Genomic DNA, 795 nt, shown 5'->3' with positions numbered 1-795 from the left:
GTGCGGCAGCAGCTTGAACCGCAGCGTCTGCACAGTTGCAGTCATGGCTCTGGGGACTCCTGAGAGAGGCATCAAACTCTCCGCTCCTGCCCCATGGCTCACCGGCAAAACCGTGCCCTGGCACCTGTCCCAGCTGTTGAGAGAGGGAGAAAAAGGGGATGGAGGCTCAACGGCAGATGCCCATCACTTCAGCATCCAGCCGGCAGAAAACCTACTTCAGCCCCTCACTACCAGGGTGAGAAGGAAGGCAGTGGGGGAACAGCCACATCCATGGGGGCTGCAGGGGCACAGACCGTCACCCAACAGAGATGCACCAGCCCCAGGGGGGTCGCCCGCACCCCTGGGGAGCTTCACTGCTGGGACATGGTGCTTTATAGTTTGCCTTTGGCTTTGATTTCTCCTGCCCCTGGCTCTCCGGCACCCTTTCCCTGCTCAATTAAAGGGAGACTTCCACTACCTGGTATTTTCTGTCTGTGAAGTAATTATGCTTGGTAATTAAGTCACCCCTCAGTCTTCTATTTTTATAGGCTAAACAGATTGAGCTCTTAAAGCTTGTACTCCAAGGCATTTTCTCCAATCCTCTAATCATATTTCTGGCTATTTTTCATCCTCACTCCAGCTCCTAGTGTCCTTGTGAAAACAAAGCGGGCCTCCACACTGCATCCAGCCCTCTCACACCAACCCATAGGGCTGGAGGGGGATCAGCACTGGCTGGCACTGCCCCTTACCCAAGGGCTCACCCATAATGCCCTGACGGTGCCAGGACGCTAAATAGGCAGTCACCGGGCCCCCCGC

At 55.7% G+C, this 795-nt stretch overlaps 1 protein-coding gene across 1 annotated transcript in view; it reads right to left on the bottom strand.

Annotated features, from left to right (window-relative positions):
• Positions 1-72, bottom strand: part of TMEM198 (transmembrane protein 198) — a gene marked incomplete at its 3' end in the record, with an annotated part of 1,832 nt that extends 1,760 nt beyond the window's left edge. The window contains exon 1 of the mRNA XM_009875644.1: positions 5-72. Coding sequence (XP_009873946.1) covers positions 5-72 — 68 coding nt within the window. The remainder of the gene's footprint in view (positions 1-4) is intronic.
• Positions 73-795: the final 723 nt, after the last annotated feature.

This window comes from Apaloderma vittatum, unplaced genomic scaffold, assembly GCF_000703405.1.
Source record: "Apaloderma vittatum isolate BGI_N311 unplaced genomic scaffold, ASM70340v1 scaffold24578, whole genome shotgun sequence".
NCBI classification, from domain to species: domain Eukaryota; kingdom Metazoa; phylum Chordata; class Aves; order Trogoniformes; family Trogonidae; genus Apaloderma; species Apaloderma vittatum.
The sequence above is the reverse complement of the archived record's forward strand: the minus strand, read 5'-3'. Positions and strand labels throughout refer to the sequence as shown.